Source organism: Balaenoptera musculus, chromosome 8 (assembly GCF_009873245.2).
Source record: "Balaenoptera musculus isolate JJ_BM4_2016_0621 chromosome 8, mBalMus1.pri.v3, whole genome shotgun sequence".
NCBI classification, from domain to species: domain Eukaryota; kingdom Metazoa; phylum Chordata; class Mammalia; order Artiodactyla; family Balaenopteridae; genus Balaenoptera; species Balaenoptera musculus.
Genome location: NC_045792.1, coordinates 52,729,580 through 52,750,446, shown reverse-complemented (window position 1 = coordinate 52,750,446; position 20,867 = coordinate 52,729,580). Strand labels below are relative to the sequence as shown.

Here is a 20,867-nt window from a genome sequence, read left to right as displayed (position 1 = left end):
AGAATTTGGACAAGATTCTACAGTAATTCAAAGAAGTAACATCAGTCTTGCTTTTAATAGCTCCAATTACTGTCCATATTGGTCAAATTACTAAGTATTAACTTGATGTCTCACTATAGTAACCTGCATTTGCTTTTAGACAATGCCAATAGGCACTGCATTTCATGCAAAATAAGTTCTATAAGTATCATTACTCAAAGGATTGACTACGAATTTTTTTTTTTTTATAACTCACACCAAACTTGCTTATTTTAAAAGCACTCAGTACCTCAGATATTCTGCCTGCTTAACAAGAACTCAGCGAGCTAGATAACAGAAGAGTAGTAGGGCTATTCTCCTATACACTTGAAGTAGAGAAAAGGCATGTTAGTAATCTCTCTCACAAAGGAATGCAATATTAGAAATGGGGAGAGAACCCAATGTTTAGACTTCCAAGGCGGTATACAGATACTGCAGAGTTAACACATTTAGACAGAGAAATTAAATCATTAAGCAAGTAGTACATTAACTAACTAGCAATTAAAGAAAAGCAAATGAATCCCTCTGAAGCTAGTAAAAACGAAGTTCAAATAGTGAATTAAGAACAGATATTTATATTCACTCCTTCCTAAGACAACCTCAAAATAATAATAAAAAAATTAAAAGAAACAGGAAGGGGGCCTTCAGTAGACAAGAGATCTCAGCACATCTTTGGAGGACAGAAAACGGACGGCTGAGTGATGACCAATGCATCAAAGCATGGATGCCATTATCTGGAACACAGAGTGAGTATACTGCAGCAGAAAGAAGATGACTTACACACAGACCCGTGGTGAGGCGGGGGATGGGGGAAATGGAGATTCACTGAGAGTTCGCGCATGGATGTCAACCCCCTCCCCTCTCCCACCAGAATGGCCGGACACCAGATGTCCCCACCAACCAGGGAGCAGAGGGTCTTTCTCGAGAGCAGTAGTCCTCAGCATCATCATCATCATCTGGTAGGTTTGTTACAACAGATTGCTGGGGCCCGCTCCCACTGTTTCTGATTCAGTAGTGTTTGCCAGGTGCTGAGAGGAGAGGGGAATGGGAATTTCTTTTGAAGTGATGAAAATATAAAATTAGTGATGATGGTTGTAAAACTCTGTGAATAAAAAAACTACTGAATTGCATATTAAATTTTAATTTTTTATTATTTTTTGTTTTTGAATTGTACATTTTTTAAAGGGTGAATTTTATGGTATGTGAATTATACTTCAGTTAAGTTGTTCTTTAAAAAATCGTTTATAGCTGACCCTCGAACAACTCAGGGTTAGGGATGCCACCCTTTGTGCAGTTGAAAATCCGAGTATCACTTATAGCTGACCCTCTGTATCAGCAGTTCCTCCTTGTCTGCGGTTCTTCATCTGTGAATTCAGCCAACAAAGACTGTGTAGTACTGTAGTATTTATTTACTATTGGAAAAAATTCTTCGGTAAGTGGACCTGTGCAATTCAAACCTATGTTGTTCAAGGGTCAGCTGTACTCAATTGCACACAAGGCTCTCACAGAAGCCCGCCAAATAGATCTGAACTATTAAATCATGTCTCACCTTTGTCTTCCCTATGCTAAATATATCCAGTTTCTTCAACCATTTCATTAAGCCGTAACGTTCATATCCCACTTATCCTGGCTGTTGTTCTAAAGTCAGACAGGATATAAAGTCATAACCTTTTCATATAAAGTACAACAAAAGATTCTAAGTATTTGGAAGTGGACAAAGGAACAGGACAGAGAAGCTAGATAATCTTCTAGCTTTTGATGATTTGGATAAATAAAATTCATTCAAGAATGACTATCGGGGCTTCCCTGGTGGCACAGTGGTTGAGAATCTGCCTGCCAATGCGGGGGACATGGGTTCGAGCCCTGGTCTGGGAAGATCCCACATGCCGCGGAGCAGCTAGGCCCGTGAGCCACAACTACTGAGCCTGCGCGTCTGGAGCCTGTGCCCCGCAACAAGAGAGGCTCCGACAGTGAAAGGCCCTCGCACCGCGATGAAGAGTGGCCCCCGCTTGCCGCAACTAGAGAAAGCCCTCGCAGGAAACGAAGACCCAACACAGCCAAAAAAAAAAAAAAAAAAAAGAATGACTATCAAACATGACATAAAAGTACCAAAAGATGTCCCACTGCCAAATACAGATTAACATGTACTGAGGTAACTAAAAGATTCTTTCTATACCATAAAATGCTCCGCAATAACGGTGAGGAAAGGTTGTATTAACTGGAGGTCTGTTGTTCCAAGAACAGAAAAGCAATAGAATACAAACCAAATATAATAGCCAGTGGTCATTAAATATAAATGACATTTTAAAATGCACTCTCATGTAATCATTCCACTGATAAGGTTACCTCTAAATTAAATTCAACCTAGACAAGGTGAAATTCCCTTGCCATATGCCCTTCTTGCCCTCAGGACAATCTTTTTTACAACAGCTACCACATTTCTAATTTCTTATTTAATGTCTGTCTTGCTCATTAGACCGTACAGGGTCAGGAAGGTTGGAATCATATCTTTCTTGTTGATCTCTATCTCAGCACCTAACCCTGTGTCTGGCACACACTTGGCTCTCAACAAATGTTCAATTGAATTAAGATTGATTTTTGAGCCCTGGATCACATAAGTGGTAGTAATAGAAACTAAGAAGACAAAGAGAAACAAGATACAGTTTGAGGAATTTACTAATGGGCTAATGGGAAGATAAGCATACAAACAGATAATTTCAACATTTTTAAATAAATAAAATAGAAACACTCTTTCAACAGGTATTTAAGTCTTTATTCTGTATTAAGTAATAGAGTTACAAAATTAAACACAGTCCCTAAATTCAAAAGCTCAGAGTCTAAGCTATACAGAAAAAAAATTAATGATTCCAGTGTTACAAAATAGGTAAGAATAAGGCAGCATGGGCGTACAAAAGAAGGGCATTTAAACAAGAAAGATATGGGGGTGGTGGGTGTGGAGGCAGGTAGGGATTCTGGGTGAGATCATGCTTAAGCTGAGTTTAGACTGATGTGCAGGGGTTAGCTAGACAAAGGCATGGGGAAAGGACATTCTAGATAGAAATAAACAACATATGCAAGGGAACACAAATAAGTGAAACAGGATGATGTGATTAGAATATCATAAACAGTTTAGGATAGCTGAAGCAAAGGGAAGTGGAAGCAAATGACTGAAAGGATGCAAAGGGTGTGGGAAAAGAAGCATTTGAAAATGATATCCATACAGCTGCTCTGACAAGGATGGAAGGAGGGTAGTGCCATTTCCTCTGATAGGGACTTCAGAAGGAAAAAACAGATTTGGAGAACAAGATGATGAATTCAGTTTTTAACATGCTGAGAAGAGCATCCAACAGCCAACTGAAGAAAGCAACTGGCACTTTAGTTTATAGGTGGGGAGCTGAGCAGAGATTCCATGTTAGATGAATCTCACAATACCATTCTTTGACTATCACCTTGTATTTGTCCAGGTTTTTTTCTCTAGTATTGATACTTCCACACCAACAGTTCTTCAGTAAGATCTCCAATTCTTTAAGCCTACCACTTTTGCCATCATCACTCTCTACCCTTATTTCCTCACTTCTCTCCTTACCGAAGCATAGACTCCTTGATCTATCATTATAACCTTCTGTACTTATCTACTTCCATCATAATCATTTGGTAATACCCAACCCCGGTTAATCCACATATTCACATTCTCTGTTTGCACCCAAGCAAGCTAAATATTCCTACTAAAAAGTCTCTGCATCTTCTGCTCAATTTGCCTGAAATGCTCATCCCCTGGCTATATAATACAAATAATGAATAATGAATGAAGTTCCTGAGTCATTCATATCAATAGTCTGTTAATTCATATTTCTATCTAAACAGGGTTAATTTTTAACATAAATAATACACTAAAAGAAGAAATCTATGTGTTTTAAGGTCCCACAATCAAGACAACAGCATAAACAATCATCATCATTCACACACGTTCAGGAAACAATAAGGTAATTGAAGATCTCAAAGTTTCATGGTTATATCATTTTCATGAATAGAGTAAAAGCAGTGATGTTAACTGCTGTTGTAGACTAAACTTTACAGTAGAAACAGTAGAGGAAAAGTTTTGAAGAATGAGAATTTGTGCTTTACAAATTCAATTAACAATACTTACTAAATAATTACTATTTTTCGTAGATAAAAATATTTGGAGGGCTTCCCTGGTGGCACAGTGGTTGAGAATCTGCCTGCCAATGCAGAGGATACGGGTTCGAGCCCTGGTCTGGGAAGATCCCACATGCCGCGGAGCAACTGGGCCCGTGAGCCACAATTACTGAGCCTGCGTGTCTGGAGCCTGTGCTCCGCAACAAGAGAGGCCGCGATAATGAGAGGCCCGCGCACCGCGATGAAGAGTGGCCCCCGCTTGCCGCAACTAGAGAAAGCCCTCACACAGAAACGAAGACCCAACACAGCCATAAAAATAAATAAATAAATAAACCCAAAGTTTAAAAAAAAAAAAAAATTAAAAAAAAATATTTGGAATATTTATCTATGAGATAGACATATGAAAAGAACTACAAACCGGCTAAACATTAAAAACAAAAGCAGCTTTTTTTTTGTCTTTAAGACATGAAGTAGGTGAGTACTATAAAAAAAACAGAGAAAGAAAAATAATCTCTGTTGAGAGGAGAACAGGGAAGGAGTCAAGGAGGAAGTCATTTTTCAGTTGAGCCTTGAGTAATGAACAGGTATGGAAAAAGCAGCATTAGAGGAGGACAAGTATTAGAAACACAGAGGTACACGAAAATGCACAGCATGAATAAAACAGCCGTAAGATCCTGAAAATCAAATGAGTATAAATTAACAAATTTCAGATAAGCATCTAAGAATCAAACGTATGAAGAATAAGAAAGTCATATGGGATGGAAGACAATTTCACACCCAGTTATAAGGGGTACCTCAGTTTAAATCAGGTTCACATGTTGACATATTATGGCAGCCACTTAACAGTATAAGCTCATCCTGAGTGTGAATGTTTCATGGCTTCTGAGCTCAGCATCTGAACTGATGAGATAACCCAAGGGAATGAGTTTAGGATTGCTCATACCAGTCACAAAGCAGCCAATTAATCAGACTGGAATGAAATTAACTCGACCAAACTGATTTTTTTCTCCCCAAATATAAATATCTAATTTTTTCTCACTATAAAAGTAATAAACATTAGTTTTTCAAATCTGAAAAAAAGACAAGTTTATGGAAGACAATAAAAATGAGCAGGGATAGCCATTGCTTACAAGTTGAATATTGGTGCATATTTTTCAGACTTTTCCCCACCTATACATACACACACATTGTAAAAACCTGGAATCACATTCTACTCCCTGTGTCATGACCACTTTTTTCTTTTAACAACACGTTGTAGAGCTTTATCATAAATTTTAATGGCTGTACAGTAATCCACCGTTTAGACGAATCATAATTAATTTAACCCTCAGTTTACTGCCAAGGTCCATTATGCCCAGTTTTAATTTCTTAGTTTCTCTGTTGAGCAATTTTAGCTGTTTCTAAAAAGTAGTATTTCATGACTTTTATACTTTGTTAGAGGTTGTATTATTTTCCTAAGGCGGCCATAACAACTTACCACAAACTACATGGCTTAAAACAACAGAAATTTATTCTCTCTAGACTGTGGAGGCTAGCAGTCTGAAATTGAGGTGTTGGCAGAGCCTTGCTCCCTCTGAAGGTTTTAGCGAAGAATCCTTCCTTGCCTCTTCCTAATTTCTGGTGGCTCCGAGCAATCTTTAGCATTCCTCAGCATCACTTCAATCTCTGCCTCTGCTTTCACATGGCCTTCCTCCCACTGTGTGTATCTTCTCTGTGTCTTTGTATCCAAATCTCCTTCTCCTTTCTCTTATAAAGATACTAGTCATTGGATTTAGTGCCCACCTTAATCCAGTATTTTAATTTGATCACATTTGCAAAGACCTTATTTCCAAATAAGGTTGCATTCACAGTATGTGTCTTTTGGGGAGCCAGAATTCAAGACATTACAGAGTCATCCAAGAGACAGATAAATTTCTACTATTTTTTTCTAATAGAATAAAACCCATTGAATTCTTTCACGAATCTAAGAAAATATGAGGTTTTAGTGATCTTATCTTTCCTGTATATTGAAACATTTTGCTATCTCATCATTCTAGAAATTATTTCATCATTACTTATTCCTAATTTTAAGTTAAAAAAGAGTAAAATGTTATGAGAACAGAATGATGGATGCTTAAGATGCATAGTAGATGAGAGAGATGCACAGTGAGATAAATCATCTCCATTGTATCATCTTCAGTTTTCTTACTGCAGTACACAAACTATCATGTAATTTTTCAAGAAGGTATTAGAAAAGCCCGGAGACACTATTGTTGTAGTCTTTTCTGTAGTTTTCAGAGAACACAGTTGAGAATTGAAATCTTTTATTTTTTCCTCAAAATGACAAACAGAAGAAAAATAATAAAGATGCTTCATAAACATTGAACAAACCAGGAAATGAATGGGGGAGAGACAGATAGTAAAATCTAGTCTCTAATGATGTTGGTAAAATTGGTTGTATAAGTGGATTCTCAGACTGTGAGCCTTCAGATAACAATATCCTAAATGAATTTTCTCAAACTCAAGAACTGGTAAGTGAATAATACATTTCTATGGGCAAAAAGGAAATATGGTATTTTCATCCAATTAGTCATCCCACAGTAAGGATTTCATCATACAATAATTTGCAATAAGAACTTGGACCATACTATTCTGCTAAAAGGATATGTAACAATATTCTATCTTTTTAAATTTTTAAATATTTATTAAAATTTTTTCTTCTAGTTTTATTGAGATATAATTGACATACAGCACTGTATAAGCACCTTATAACGACTTGACTTAAATACTTCATGAAATGACTACCACAATAAGTTTAGTGAACATCCATCATCTTACATAGATACAAAATAAAAGAAAAAAAATATTTTTCCTTGTGATAGGCACTCTTAGGATTTACTCTCTTGACAACTTTGATATACGACACACAACAGTGTCAATTACATTAATCATGTACATTATATCCCTAGTACTTACTTATCATATAACTGGAAGTTTGTACCTTCTGACCCCCTTCAGCCAATTCCCTTTCTCCTCACCCCTTGCCTCTGGTAACCACAAATCTGATCTCTTTCTCTCTTGAGTTTGTTTCTTTTGTCTTTGAAGTATAATTGACCTACAGCACTACATCAGCTCCTGGTGCACAACACAGTGATTTGATATTTTTATACATTACAAAATGATCACCACACTAAGTCTAGTTACCATTTGTCACCATACAACATTACATTATTATTGACAATATTCCCCACTCTGTACATTTTATTTCTGTGACTCATTTATTTTGTTAACTAGAAGCTTGTATCTCTCTCTTTTTAAATTTATTTTATTTATTTATTTTTGGCTGCGTTGGGTCTTCATCGCTGTGCGCGGGCTTTCTCTAGCTGCGGCAAGTGGGGTCTACTCTTTGCTGCAGCGTGTGGGCTTCTCATTGCTGTGGCTTCTCTTGTTGCAGAGCATGGGCTCTAGGTGCGCAGGCTTCAGTAGCTGTTGCTCATAGGCTCTAGAGTGCAGGCTCAGTAGTTGTGGCGCACGGGCTTAGTTGCTCCGCGGCATGTGGGATCTTCCTAGACCAGGGCTCGAACCCGTGTCCCCTGCACTGGCAGGCGGATTCTTAACCACTGCACCACCAGGGAAGCCCGGAAGCTTGTATCTCTTAATGTTCCTTACCTATTTCACTCATTTCCCTACCCCTCTTCTCTGGCAACCACCTATTTGCTCTCTGTATCTATGACTCTGTTTATGTTACGTTTGTTCATTTGTTTTGTTTTTTAGATCCCATATATAAGTGAAATTATATGGTATTTGTCTTTCTCTGACTTATTTCACTTAGCATAATACCCTGTAGGTCCGTCCATGTTGTCGCAAATGGCAAGACTTCATTCTTTTTTTTATGGCTAATATTCCACTGTATATTATACCACATCATCTTGATCCATTCATCTGTCAATGGACACTTAGGTTGCTCTCGTATCTTGGTTATTGTAAATAATGCTGCAACGAACACAGGGGTGTATACATCTTTTCAAATTAATGTTTTTGTTTTCTTTGGAAAAATATCCAGAAGTGAAATTGCTGGATTGTAATGGTAGTCCTATTTTTAATATTTTGAGGAATCTCCGTATTATTTTCAATAATGGCTGCACCAATTTACATTCCCACCAACAGTGCATGAGTGTTCCCTTTTCTCCACATCCTCACCAACACTTGTTAATTGTTATGTTTTTGATAATAGCCATTCTAACAGGTGTGAGGTGATATTTCATTGCAGTTTTGATTACATTTCCCTGATGAGCGTGATGTTGAGCATCTTTTCATGTGCCTGTTAGCCATCTGTGTGTCTTCTCTGAAAAATTTCTATTCAGGTCCTCTGCCCATTTTTTAAATTGGGTTGTTTGTTTTTTGGTTGTTGAGTTGTATGAGTTCTTGGTATATTTTGGATATTAACCCCTTATCAGACATATTGTTTGCAAATATCTTCTCCCATTCAGTAGGTGACCTTTTTGTTTTGTTGATGGTTTCCTTCACTGTGCAAAAGCTTTTAGTTTGATGTAGTCCCATTTGTTTATTTTTGCTTTTTTTGCCCTTGCCGGAGGAGACATAGCCAAAAAATATTGCTAAGACCAATGTCAAATGCCTGTTTTCTTTTAGAAGTTTTATGGTTTCAGGTCTTACATTTAAATTTTTAACATACTTTGAGTTTGTTTTTGTATATAGTATGAGAAATTAGTCCAGTTATTCCAACACTATTTACTGAAGAGGCTAGCTTTTTCCCACTGTATATTTTTGTCTCCTTTGTCATAGATTAATTGACCGTATAAGTGTGGGTTCACTTCTGGGCTCTCTCTTCTGTTTCATTGATCTATGTGTCTGTTTTTGTGCCAGTACTATACTGTTTTGATTACTATAGCTTTGTAGTATAGTTTGAAATCGGGAGGCATGATACCTCCAGCTTTGCTCTTCTCTCTCAAGATTGTTTTGGCTATTTGGGGTCTTTTGTTTCTACATAAATTTTAGAATTATTTGTTACATTATTCGTGAAAAATGTCATTGGTATTTTGATAGGAATTGCACTGAATCTGCAGATTGCCTTGGGTAGTATAGTCATTTTAACAAGAGTAATTCTTTCAACCCATATCTTTCCATCGGTTTGTGTCATCTTCAATTTCTTTCATCAGTGTCTTACAGTTTTCTGAATACAGGTCTTTCACCTCCTTAGTTTGTTTTATTCCTAGGTATTTTATTCTTTTTGATGGGATTATTTTTTTAATTTCTCTTTCTGACAGTCTGTTTTTAGTGTATAGAAATGCAACAGATTTCTGTATATTAATTTTGTATCCTACAACTTTACTGAATTCATTGATAAATTCTAATATTTTTTGGTGGCATGTTTAGGATTTCTTACATACAGTACCATGTCATCTGCAAACAATGACAGTTTTACACCTTCCTTTCTAATTTGGATTCCTTTTATTTCTTTTTCTTGTGTGACAATATTCTTTCACTATTTATGATATTTGCACATCAAAATTTACTTGATATGGTTAATAAGTGGACAAACAGTGAAAGCAAGTGAGTACACAAAGGTGTTTGAAAGGAAAAGAATAACATGTAGAAATGAAAAAATGCATTGATTTCATCATTCTAATTAGTATTTAGGAAATCTGAAAACAAAAATGTTTTGCAATTGTGGAGCAAAAAAATGGCCATCCCCTCTTCGACAAAATTAAGAGCTGTCAAAGTTCTTTTTGATAATGTAACTGCCAAGAACCAGAAGTAATAATAAGCTAAAGCCTATTAAAGATGTATTTGAAATTTGAATCTGTATTTAAAGTATAGACATATTCCAGGCTCATGCATGGAAGTTGATAAACAGCTGGCTACATTCAAAGGGCTGCATCTATTTGGGGTACTTGCAAAACCCAGAAAAGTAAAAATAAAAATTTGGGTTTGCCACCATCATCAAGAAAATGAAAAAACACACAGAATGATAAAAAAGTATCTGTGAATCATATATCTGATAAGGGACTTGTATCCAGAATATATAAAGAACTCTTATAACTAAATAATAAAAAGACAAATAACCCAACTAAAAACACGAACCAAGGAATTAAAGAGACATTTCTCCACAGAAGATATCTGAATGGCCAATAGGCACATGAAAAGATGCTCAACATTAGTCATTGGGGAAATGCAAATGAAAACCATAATGAGATGCCACTTCACACTCAGTAAAATGGCACAATAAAAAAGACATGTAAGTGTTAGCAAGGATGTGGAGAAATTGGAACCTTTATACACTGCTGGTGGGATTGCAAATTTCCTGCACCACTGTGGAAAACAGCCTAGCAGTTCTTCACACAGTTAAACTTACCATGTAACCCATCAATTCCACTCCTAACTACCTACCCAAGAGAAATGAAAACACGTTCACACAAATACTTGTTCTCAAACAGTCGTAGGAACATTACTCATAATAGCCAAAAAGTAAAAACAACCCAAATCTCCTTACCTGAATGGATAAACAAATGTGGTATACTCACATAGTGGACTGTTATTTGGCAATAAAAGGAATGAAATACTGACATATGCTACAACATTGACAGACATTGAAAATATTATGCAAAGTGAAATACACCATCCACAAAACACTATATATTGTGTGATTCTCTTTATATGAAATATCCAGAATGGGAAAATCCACAGAGACATAAAGTAGATTGATCTGTAGTGCCTAGGGTGGGAGGGAGGATGATCAGTGACTGCTAATGGGGAAAAGTTTCTTTTTGGGTGATAAAAATATTCTTGAATTAGCTTATGGTGATGTTCGAAAAACTGAAAATATACTAAAATTCACTGAATGGTACACTTTAAATTGGTGAATTTTATGGTAAGTGAATTATCTCTCAATAATACAGTTCTTGGGTGTGTGTGTGTGATGAATTGGGAGATTGGAATTGACATATGTACACCAATATGCATAAAATGGATAACTAATAAGAACCTGCTATATAAATAAATAAATAAAATAAAATTAAAAAAAAAATAATACAGTTCTTAAAAATTTGGGTTTGCTATATTTAAATACTTACTAAAATTCTAATAAAGTTGATTTTCATTATTCCTTTATTAATTAAAAAATTTTAAATTAATTCTTATTGGAGTATAGTTGCTTTACAATGTTGTGTTAGTTTCTGCTGTCATTTTTCCTTTACTTTTACTTCTGCAAATTATTCATAAGATGGCTTAAAAATATTTACTAAAAATAAGGTCCATTACTTCCAGATGGTAAATGGTGATGAACATTTTCTTGGTATACTGACGGTTAATCAACCTTCCTAAATGTTTAGATTGTTAGTAGTTTTTCATTAGTATAGATGAAGTTGCTTTCAACATTTTTTTTTAACACATCTTTATAGAGTTGTCAGATCATTTCCTTAAGAAAAATTCTGGGTGCAAAGCTATTTCTCTAGAGAGCCTGTACTAATTTATACTTCTAATAGCAATGTTCAAAAGGAAAGCATCAGTTTTATCCTGAAATATGCATGACTTCACAGCTTAGTAAAAACATTCATAAGAAGAAAAAAAAAAAACCACCTGCAACAAAACATAAAAAGAAAAAAACAAAACCAACAAAGAAAGAAAAACTATAATAATCAAAAATTCTTCTAAATACATTAGACTGAGCCTTCCTCCAATTCTGGCTTTAACTGACAAAAAAATGGAAAATTTTATTACATGACATTTCTTAAGTGTAAGTTTTTCAATTTAGGACATGTCTAATTCTTTCAGAATGAACACCTAACTTATACCCCACTATTTATAGGCAGAATGTAATGAAAACACTTAGCTTTCTCTTATTTAAAAAACATATTTATAGTTCTATCTGATGAGAGGGCTTAGAAGCAATAATCTCCCAGTAGCAGCAAATACCCACTGATTAAGTCCTGGTTTCTAAATACCATTTTCCAATAAAAGGAACTAGGGCTCCTTGGAGAAATGGCTGATTCTAAGGCGAGGGTAAGGAAAACAAAAAATAAGCTTGGGATAACTGCCAAAACATGGAAGCAACCAAGATGTCCTTCCATAGGTGAATAGATGAATAAACTAAGGTACTTCCAGATAATGAAATACTATTCAGCGCTAAAAAGACATGAGCTATCACAGTAATCAGGACAGTATGGTACTAGCACAAAAACAGAAATATAGATCAATGGAACAGGATAGGAAGTCCAGAGATAAACCCACACACATATGGTCACCTTATCTTTGATAAAGGAGGCAAGAGTATAAGACAGCCTCTTCAATAAGTGGTGCTGGGAAAACTGGACAGCTACATGTAAAAGAATGAAATTAGAACACTTCCTAACACCATACACAAAAATAAACTCAAAATGGATTAAAGACCTAAATGTAAGGCCAGACACTATCAAACTCTTAGAGGAAAACATAGGCAGAACACTATGACATAAATCACAGCAAGATCCTTTTGACCCACCTCCTAGAGAAATGGAAATAAAAACAAAAATAAACAAATGGGACCTCATGAAACTGAAAAGCTTTTGCACAGCAAAGGAAACCATAAAAAAGATGAAAAGACAACCCTCAGAATGGAAGAAAATATTTGCAAATGAAACAACTGACAAAGGATTAATCTCCAAAATATACAAGCAGCTCATGCAGCTCAATATCAAAAAGCAAACAACCCAATCCAAAAATGAGCAGAAGACCTAAATAGACATTTCTCCAAAGAAGATATACGGATTGCCAACAAACACATGAAAAGATGTTCAACATCACTAATCATTAGAGAAATGCAAATCAAAACTACAATGAGGTATCACCTCACACCGGTCAGAATGGCCACCATCAAAAAATGTACAAACAATAAATTCTGGAGAGGGTGTGGAAAAAGGGGACCCTCTTGCACTGTTGGTAGGAAAGTAATTTGATACAGCCACTATGGAGAACAGTATGGAGGTTCCTTAAAAAACTAAAAATAGAACTACCATATGACCCAGCAATCCCACTACTGGGCATATACCCTGAGAAAACCATAATTCAAAGAGTCATGTACCACAATGTTCACTGCAGCACTATTTACAATAGCCAGGACATGGAAGCAACCTAAGTGTCCATCGACAGATGAATGGATAAAGAAGATGTGACATATATATACAATGGATTATTACTCTGCCATAAGAAGAAATGAAATTGAGTTATTTGTAGTGAGGTGGATGGACCTAGAGTGTGTCATACAGAGTGAAGTCAGAAAGAGAAAAACAAATACAGTATGCTAACACATATATATGGAATCTAAAAAAAACAAAAAGGTTCTCATGAACCTAGGGGCAGGACAGGAATAAAGACACAGACGTAGAGAATGGACTTGAGGACACGGGGAGGGGGAAGGGTAAGCTGGGACGAAGTGAGAGAATGGCATGGACATATATACACTACCAAATGTAAAACAGATGGCTAGTGGGAAGCTGCTGCACAGCACAAGGAGATCAGCTCGGTGCTCTGTGACCACCTAGAGAGGTGGGACAGGGAGGGTGGGAGGGAGACGCAAGAGGGAGGGGCTATGGGGATATATGTATACATATAGCTGATTCACTTTATTATACAGCAGAAACTAACACAACACTGTAAAGCAATTATACTCCAACAAAGATGTTAAAAAAAAAAAAAGACAAGCTATCAAGCCATGAAAAGATATGAAGGAAACTTAAATGCATATTACTAAGTGAAAGAAGCCACTCAGAAAAGGCTACATACTGTATGATTCCAACTATATGACATTCTGGAAAAGGCAAATCTTTGGAGACAGTAAAAAGATTGCCAGGGGTTAGGAGGGAGGGAGGGATGCACAGGAGGAACACAGAGGACTTTTAGAGCAGTGAAACTATTCTGTATGACATCATTTGACCAAACCTATTGAACATACACTACCAAGAGTGAACCCTAAGTAAACGATGGACTTTGAGTGATAGTACTGCGTCAGTGTAGGTTCATCAATCACAAAAAAATAAAACAAACTAACAAACAAATCTGGGGTATCTTACAGTGCCAGAAAATAAGGAAGTACTCAAAAGACAAAAGGACAGGGGCATGTGAAAGGGATACAAGAATTAATCTGAAAGAATTCCCGACAACTAAAACAATTTGAGCAACAAAGTAAATAGCACAGCACTGAAATATAACCCAAACCATAAAATATACATCAGTCCATCCTGATATAAATGATGACATAAATAAACAAGTAAGAGCGAAGAGACAACAAATCATCCATACAGAAGAATTCCGAATACTCCCCCCTTCAGGAGATGAAGCATAATTCCATCTCCCACTTCCCAACCCTTCACTCGTACCTCCAGTGAGGGTGGGTGTACTTAGTAACTCACTTCCAAAGAATAAATTGGAGAAAGGGAAAAACAGTACATTTTCAGTGGAGAAACTTGGCAAAGACTACTTCACCCAAGTAATGAAGGTTAATAGCACCATATGGATATCAAGTCCCCCCAACATGATATGACAAGAAGACCACTTCACCTCTTTGGTATTCTTTCTAACCCCCCTAAAACTTCAGAAAAACATCAGAAAAATACAGATTGGCATACTTTCTGCAAGTCATAAAAAACAAGGAAAGACTGAGAAACTTGTTACAGACTACATGAGACTAGGGAAACATGACAACTAAATGTAATGTGGTACCCTGCAGTGGATCCTGGAAAAAGGAAGAAGGCATTGATGGAACACCAGTGAAATCCAAATAAAGTCTGGAATTTAATTAATTGTAATGTACTAACATTTGGTTCTTAGTTTTGACAAATGTACCACGGTAACGTAAGATGTTAACAACAGGGGAAACTGGGTGAGAGGTATATGAGAAGTCTGCACGATTTTTCCAACTTTTCTACATTTAAAAATTATTCAAAAATAGAAAGTTTATTTTAAAAACAATAAAATTAAACTTTAAAATGGAGCCATAGGGCTTCCCTGGTGGCGCAGTGGTTAAGAATCCGCCTGCCAATGTAGGGGACACGGGTTCGAGCCCTGGTCCGGGAAGATCCCACATGCTGTGGAGCAACTAAACCCGTGCGCCACAGCTACTGAGCCTAGAGCCCGCGAGCCACAACGAGCCCTAGTGCTCTAGAGCCCGCGAGCCACAACGACTGAGCCCACGTGCCACAACTACTGAAGCCTGTGCGCCTAGAGACCGTGCTCCTCAACAAAAGAAGCCACCACAATGAGAAGCCCGTGCACCGCAACGACGAGTAGCCCCCGCTCGCCGCAACTAGAGAAAGCCCGTGCACAGCAACGAAGACTCAACGCAGCCAAAAGTAATAAACAAATAAAATAAATAAAATGGAGCCATAAACCCACTAAACCAACATAGACATCCTTTTGGAAAATGTTAACCTTCTAAATTTAACTACCATTTACTCCATTTTAAAAGTCTGTTAAATAAAATTTAGAAAAACTAACTTTAGACAAATTTAGTCTTCTTTAGAAAGAAGACTAACAATTTCTTACTGGAGATTAAATCATGTATTAATCTGAAACATGATGTACTGTATATTAATAGTACTAGAACTATGCATATTAAACTAGGAACATTTGATTGACACAGAAATACTTCATAACACATTAAAAAATATAAAACCTCATATTCTGCCAATATAATCTTCTGTCAAGTTTCACTGTACATTGTGTTCTTTGGTTCACTGCACTTTACTGGTAAAGAGGGAACATATTTAATCCACTAGTGATATTATAACCAAGAAACCTGGTAAATTTATACCTTTCCCATATTATGACACTTCTGAGGGGAATACATGTTGTCTCTAACTTTACAGATAAAAGAAATGAATAATGAAAGGCTGTTAACAAAGGTTATCCAAAACTTGGATTAAGCTAAAAGGTAGACAGAACATCCTTCCAATGTAATGTGGGGACACAGACCCACTCAAAGGTTATTTAACTACCTAGCGGAATGAACTTTGCTCCATTATTCTATTTACTATCAAACTAAATATCCTAGATTAAGTAAAGTTACATGTTAACTTATAGATTTTTGTCCAGTAGAGTTGCAAATCATTTCTGTCAGGTAGAAGAGAAAATTCCAAAGGTTAGGGTTTATTGGTCTGTGGGACATTAACCAGTTCACAACTAACCTAGCAATCTTATTCTAAAATTCTTTTATTAAACTGCCTATGAATCCACAGCTCTCCAAATGGTCTTTGAACTAGCCTTATTATTTTACTTATTTCTCAGTAATTAATGAATTGAATAAAATATTTTATATTTCTATGAATCATGTTTTTAATTTTTTTAAATTATACTTTGACAGGCATAAGGAACTTTCCATGACATGCTTGACATGGCCTTTCCCACATACAGCTCTGCAAATCCTACAATCTCACAGGGCTATTATGATTATAGTTTTTCTGCACTGTATTCTGATAATGTTGTCAATTATTTGGTTACTGGAATTATCAAACAATTTCTTTCTCAAAGGTAAATCTAAGTAAAGTATATATTATTTTCAAGACCCTCTTTATTCCACCATTGACACTCTCCATCTTGCCAGTAAAGTCTGTAAAAAAATAAACATGAACACTATTCTATTTCCCCTCAGTTTTTCCACCCCGTGCATTTTAAAAACAATGGGAAATACAAGATTCCCTGTTTTTACTGGAGCCATTTCCTGAAGAGATTTTTAAGTCTCAAGCTCTGTATGAGAAAACAAAGATATTTACATCTTCGTAGGAGACTCAGTACTTGCTGAGTCGGCATTAAGAATCAGAGAATATAAGATTTACACAGGACTTTAAAGATTTTCCTGTCCAATCTCCAAAAAGAAAGAAAATAGGGCAAAAAGGATTATAGTGACTTTCCAGAGGTCTGAGAGTGGCTAAAGTTAATGTGATCTGACTTCTAATACTTTCTAAATGGGCACACATCTCCCATGATGACTTTGTGGGTTAATTTTCTTGATTTAAACCAATTATTAAAAAAATATTTTTTCTTCCATTTGTTCCAGGTACCTCTCTTGTAATTTTTAGGTGTAAATTATAACTGCCTTTACTTTCATAAACATGATTAATGATACTTATATTTTGATTATGTGTTTTGAGATTTAAGCAAAAAAAGATTAGTAAAAAGAAAAAAAAAAATCACAACTTCATATTTCCAGTGTTACATTCTTCACAAAAACCTTAGTCCAGACTAATGTGACTTTTTTAGAAAGAAATTTGGATATTGTCAAATTTGTCAATCTAAATGTACTTTTAGTGAATTGAAGTGGACTAATCACAAACATGAATTACAATTTTTAGGTTTGAGCATCAGGAAAGAAAACATTATTACACTCTCACCCAACCAATATCAGTAGCCCATTAAAGCAAAAGAGAAAACTCCGTACCCTGACATCACTTCTAGATGAAGTTGTCCTGAGACAGTTAAGAAAACAGGAACATTGAAGAAATTCTCCTCAGGTACCTTTATTTTGCTTGAAGGCTGCAAAAGAAAACACAAGCCATAAAAAGCTATTACATGTTTTGCTCTGCTTTTCACATTCACATTTGTGCCACAACTAAAAAATCATATGCTATTAAACATATATGAGGACAGGTCATTCTTATGAAAAAAAAAAAGGCAGCTTTCAGTATACACTTAAAAGAGAAAATTCCTGCTTGGAAAGTGCTAAGTTCAAGGAAGTTTGCTCCATATTTTTCAAAACATATAACAACCAAAGGACAAAGTACTTTTGTCACAAAATATACTCCTTCCTAAAAACTGATTCTGATTGAGGGGCAAGCTGAAGCAAGAAATTATGAATTAGAAGTTTTAAATGTGAGGCATTACATAGTCTTTTAAAATTCTGACCCATGATTGAGATTTAATTTTAAGGGAATAGCCTCTAAAACATGTCTTGTCATATTATTATTAAATTATTAATAATAACGCTTTTAATACAGATTTTTATAAACACATTATAAACTTTTAAACATGTTAATTTCACTTACTCTTCCCGACAACTAGGAGATAAAGCAGGACCATATCTTTAAAAGATATGATGAACATTTAGATTTAAAGATTTTTATGAACTTACAGTATAGATAGAGTGATTATTCCATTTGAAGCTGATAGGAAATACGTCAGCCAACACTTACTAACAGTTAAAATAAAAAATTATTTGGAGATCAAACATAATTTAAATAGTATAATTAAGAAAGCTTCTGGATCAAGTTATGACCATTATATCCATTTGGGGGAAGGAAGCTAATTTACCTACTCTTGTATTTCAAATTGTGATCTGAAAATGTCTTCGTGTAATGGTGCACTAAAACAAGTGCTGTAAAAGCAACAAAGCCAATATAAAATTTTCAATACAGGATGTAAGACTCCTTTTAAGAGACTTAGTACCAACTACTGAATTATAGAAACACATGAAATGAAGATATCTTATTTAATTCCATTGGTTGTTCTAAAAATATTGCATATCATGTATGGTTATGTGTGTGTATGAATGTGAAATCTAGTGTAAAATTACCAACTGAAATCATTCATTTATTTTGTAATTGCCTATTATTTTTAAAACTTACTTTTACCTGGTCCTAAATGTCCTATTATTGCTTTTTAAAAATCATCTTTGAAACCCATTATCACTTAAAGGATATTGTTCGCAAGGACTTAAATACTCAATACTAAAATATTCGACTTATGTTAGGATTTCAAAATAAAAGACATGTTCTCTGATATTTCTTCACTATTTACTAAATAATTACATTTCAAATCAGGCCCAGCACATTTATAAGAATATTATACTTTCTCCATTCCCTCACCTCTTTAGTCTATAATTTGTATTGGTGTTTTATCCTGACTTCTCTAAAAGTGATTTCTCTCATCTCCTGCACATATAAAAAAGTCTAATATTTAGGACTTGATTTTAGTCTCTCATTTATTAGCATTTGTACAAAATGATGTCTGAGCTTCTTATATCTCTTAAATCCAACTTATTTAAAGTTAAAAACATATCACTACTTCATTATGCCTTCCAATGTCATATGTAAGCATTTAAATACTGAAATTCATACTACTTTTTAATAAATTACTTCCTTTCAGTTCTCCTTTATATTACAGTGAATGCATTACAGTGACTTTAAAAACTTCTGTATGCATTAAGTTATATTACCTATATATTTTATTTCAGGATATTAAAGGGACATTATAAAATATTTTTTAAAAAAGTAATTGCTGGGGACTTCCCTAGTGGTCCAGCGGTTAAGACTTCACCTCCCAAGGCAGGAGGTGCGCGTTCGATCCCTGGTCAGGGAGCTAAGATACCTGGCGGCAAAGAAACCAAAACATAAAAACAGAAGCAATATTGTAACAAATTCAATGAAGACTTTAAACATGGACCACATCAAAAAAAAAAAAATCTTAAAATGGTGGGATAGGTAGCTCCAAAGGCCTATCCCTCTATAGAAAACCTGAAAATAATGAGTAAAAACTATAAGCATCAACTGTGGGAACTCTGGAAATTAGTCAAAGGTTTAAAGTCACCAAACAAATGCTGAATCAAGAAAGAGGAAACTTAAAAATGGTAGACTCCACCTAACAATAGCAGACTGCACACTCTTTTCAAGTGCACGTGGACACTGTCCAAGATCTATATGCTAGAACATAACAAGTCTCAACAAATCAGATAAATTATCTTCTTTGAACATAATGGAATGAAACTAGAAATGCAAACTGGTGCAGTTACTTGGGAAAAGAGTTTGGTGGTCCTTTAAAAAGATTAACAAGAATTATTATATATACAACATACAAATTCTACCTCTAGGTATATGTCTAAAAGAATTACAACCAAGTATTCAAGCAACAATGCATTAAAAGGATTGTACACCATCCTTCATCCCAGGGATTCATCCCAGGGATGCAAGGATTTTTCAATATCGCAAATCAATCAATGTGATACATCACATTAACAAACTGAAGAATAAAAACTATACAATCATCTCAATAAATACAGAAAAAGCTTTTGATAAAATTCAATATCCATTTCTGATAAAAACTCTTCAGAAAGTGAGCGCAGAGGGAACATACCTACCTCAACATAATAAAGGCCATATACAACAAATCCACAGCTAACATCATACTCAACGGCGAAAAGCTGAAAGAACTTGCTCTAAGATCAGGAACAAGGCAAGGATGCCAACTCTCGCCACTTTTATTCAACATAGTTTTGGAAGTCCTAGCCACAGCAACCAGAGAAGAAAAAGAAACAAAAGGAATCCAAATTGGAAAAGAAGTAAAACTGTCACTGTTTGCAATGACACAATGCTATACATAGAAAATCCTAAGACGCTACCAGAAAACTACTAGGGCTCATCAATGAATTTGGTAAAGTTGTTGAATAAAAATTAATATACAGAAATCTGTTACATTTCTATACACTAACAAAGAAAGATCGGAAAGAGAAATTAAGGAAAAATCCCATTTACCATCATATCAAAAAGAACAAAATACCTAGGAATAAACCTGTCTAAGGAGACAAAAGACCTTTACTCTGAAAACTATAAGACACTGATGAAAGAATTCAAAGATGACACAAACAGATGGAGACATATACCATGTTCTTGGATTGCAAGAATCAATATTGTGAAAATGACTATACTACCCAAAGCAATCTACAGATTCAATGCAATCCCTGTCAAACTACCAAT

At 35.3% G+C, this 20,867-nt stretch overlaps 1 protein-coding gene across 6 annotated transcripts in view; it reads right to left on the bottom strand.

The window, feature by feature from the left end:
• NARS2 (asparaginyl-tRNA synthetase 2, mitochondrial) overlaps window positions 1–20,867 on the bottom strand; it is a 144,526-nt gene that overhangs the window by 61,916 nt on the left and 61,743 nt on the right. For all 6 annotated transcript variants that reach the window (XM_036859544.1, XM_036859543.1, XM_036859546.1 and 3 more), the window contains one exon: window positions 17,561–17,655. In XM_036859544.1, coding sequence (XP_036715439.1) covers window positions 17,561–17,655 — 95 coding nt within the window. The remainder of the gene's footprint in view (window positions 1–17,560; window positions 17,656–20,867) is intronic.